Source organism: Drosophila yakuba, unplaced genomic scaffold, assembly GCF_016746365.2.
Source record: "Drosophila yakuba strain Tai18E2 unplaced genomic scaffold, Prin_Dyak_Tai18E2_2.1 Segkk21_quiver_pilon_scaf, whole genome shotgun sequence".
Lineage (NCBI taxonomy): Eukaryota > Metazoa > Arthropoda > Insecta > Diptera > Drosophilidae > Drosophila > Drosophila yakuba.
In genome coordinates this window covers 56624-59407 of record NW_025048792.1, presented here as the reverse complement: position 1 = coordinate 59407, position 2784 = coordinate 56624, and the positions used below count along the sequence as shown (strand labels likewise).

Sequence of the window (2784 nt, the reverse complement as noted above, 5' to 3'; positions counted from 1 at the left end):
CTCTCGGGCAGGAGTCCGCATTCGCAGCTGCTCCTCGACGTGGAACACCACCTCAATCCGTGGCGTCTCTGTATGCATCGGTATGAGAGTGGCTCTGCACACCCTCTCATCACCGACTCCCAGGATAGGGAGGGCCATGGCCTCGGCTAGTGATCCGTCAATGCGGCTCAAAGTAGAGCACGCATCTACCATAGCCCGCACATCGAAGCGTTTGTCCCCGATGTCGAACCGCAGATTGACGGTGGGCAGGATAGCCGTTGAGTGTGGGAGAGCACTGCCGAGAGGCGGGGTTGCTCGATGCTGGCCTTCGGCTCTGGCGTCTCGATGGGCCTGTCCGCGCTGGCAGACCGCTCTCGCTTTTCCCGCCGATGGAGATGCAGCAGGGTGTGATGAGCGTCCCCACATACTCGGCAGCGACACTCACTTCGGCACGAGTCTCCGAATGCTGGTGCGCCAAGCAGTTCGGGCAATATTTGTTGATGAGAACCGCACGGAGCCGCCGCTCTGCATCTAGCCGGAGAAACCGCGAACACGTCCGAAGCGGATGAATCCCCTGACAGACTCGGCATCGGAACGATCGAGTTCCTCGAGAACATCTGTCGATGAGCTGGCGACGTTTGGTTGCGATGGGACGGCATGGCTGGCTGGGACGGCATGGATGAGAGAAGCTGAGAGAAAGAACGACTGGAGGATAGAACGGAAAAAAAAATAATAATTAGTGGATACGCTTTACTCTCACAGTTATGGACATCGAACGCAGAGACATTGGACATGTTTGTCTACGGGAAGGAAAACTAATTTGGAAATTGGCCGTTTGAGGATACCACGGGCCGTGCGGACGTCTACGACGCGAACTTTGTCATCAGAGCCAGGATAAACCCTTTGAACACGCCCTAAACGCCACCCATACGATGGAACGTGGTCTTCCTTGATAATTACCATGTCGCCTTCGGACATATTCCTGGTTGGAATTTGCCATTTGGTCCTCTTATGGAACTCTTTCAGGTATTCAGCTTTCCATCTCGATGCGAAAAGCTGGCCAAGGGCTTTGAGTCGCTGCCATCGGTTCAGGATAGAACTGGCTTCGCCGGCGGTGGGAGGTTCGGCGGGGACAAGTAGCGGTCCGCCTATCAGAAAATGTCCCGGAGTGAGAGCGAGGATATCCGACGGATCTTCTGACATCGCTGAAATTGGTCTGGAGTTGAGGCATGCCTCGATCCGACACGTAGAGTGATAACTCTTCAAGGGTATACTTAAAATTACCTGTCGTCTTGTAGAAGTGAGTCTTGAAGCTCTTGACTCCTGCTTCCCACAGGCCTCCCATATGGGGGGCGCCTGGAGGGTTGAAATGCCAGGATAGGCTCTGGTGACTAAATGACGAGGTAACCTTTCCTTAACCGCAGCGATGAAATCTTCTGTGAGGGCCTTCTCCGCGCCCACAAAAGTCTTTCCGTTGTCCGAGTAAAGATGGAGAGGGCACCCTCTTCTGGCCGCGAACCTTGAGAAGGCTCCGAGGAATTTCTCCGTGGTCAAGTCCGAAGTGGCTTCCAAATGGATGGCCTTCGTACTGAAGCACACGAAGACGCAGACATAGCCTTTCGTGATTCGACAGGCCCGACCTGAATAGCTCTTGACATCAAACGGTCCCGCGAAGTCGAGTCCTGTGTGTGTAAAAGGTCGCGAATAGGTCGCTCTGGACTGAGGTAGTTTACCCATTAGCTGGGACTGCACCTTCTTCCGGTGAATGACACACACCTTGCAGGTCGTGGTCACACGTTTGATCAGGTTCCGCAGCTTCGGAATCCAGTATCTCGTCCGGATGAGACGAACCATAAGCTGGTTTCCCCCGTGTATGGAGATACGGTAAGTAAATGTGACCAGAAGCTCTGCTAGTTTGGAATGGTACGCCAAAAGGATAGGATGACGTTCGTCGTAGGATAACGAGTCAGATGCAGTCAAACGACCGCATGACCTCATGATGCCGTCAGCATCCAGGAACGGATTAAGGTTGAGGATACAACTGGACGAGGGAGCTGTCCTTTGGATTGCAGGATGTTGTATTCCTCTGGATAGTCGGCCCGTTGAGTTTGCCTAATAAGCATGAGTTGTATATGGGCGAGTTCTTTACTGCTTAAGTCTGTAGAAGAAGGCGTAGGAATGCATCTGCAGCGGTTGATGAACCGCTGCACAAAAGCCATGACTCGCAGCATGCGATTGAAGTTTGAAAAACGCTCTAGGAGATCCCATGCTGGACACGCTAAATAGCACCGGACGGATCGTCTTTCGAGTTCAGGGTCCGATACCTCTTCGTGCGACGTGGGCCAGGCGACTTGCGGCTGACTCAGCCACGACGGGCCATGCCACCAGAGGTCACTACTTGCCAGCTCTTCAGCCGTGACACCACGACTGGCTAGATCTGCTGGATTGTGCTCGGAACGCACATGTGACCATTGACTGGCATCTGTATTTAGAGCAATCTTAGTCACTCGATTCGCTACGAAGGTGGTCCATTGACATGGTGGCTTGTTCAACCATGCCAACACAATGGTGGAATCAGTCCAGAAAAACGTCTCTATTCGACCAAACGGGATGTGAGGAAGAATTGCCGCCCACAGGTCAGCAAGAAGAACTGCACCACACAATTCTAAGCGCGGGAGTGAAACGGTTTTGACAGGGGCGACTTTAGTCTTTGACGTGAGCAGACTCGATGAATGCCTCCGTCGTATTGGATGCGAACATAAATCGCTGCCCCATAGGCCTTCTGAGATGCATCACAGAAGCCGT

The 2784-nt window shown here is 53.2% G+C and overlaps 1 protein-coding gene across 2 annotated transcripts; it reads right to left on the bottom strand.

Annotated features, from left to right (window-relative positions):
• Nucleotides 1-682: 682 nt before the first annotated feature.
• On the bottom strand, nt 683-2026 carry LOC120322239. Of its 2 annotated transcripts, none has more exons than XR_005562004.1 (2): nt 1264-1389; nt 683-1195 (listed from the first exon to the last, which is right to left on the bottom strand). XR_005562004.1 is itself a non-coding variant. In XM_039377291.2 (2 exons), exons 1-2 carry the CDS (start codon nt 1975-1977, stop codon nt 1131-1133), a joined length of 768 nt encoding a protein of 255 aa, XP_039233225.2. In that variant the 5' UTR covers nt 1978-2026; the 3' UTR covers nt 698-1130. The 2 variants fall into 2 exon arrangements, 1 of the variants encoding a protein (XP_039233225.2); XM_039377291.2 differs by having other exon boundaries at nt 698-1184; nt 1264-2026.
• Between the last annotated feature and the right edge of the window lie 758 nt (nt 2027-2784).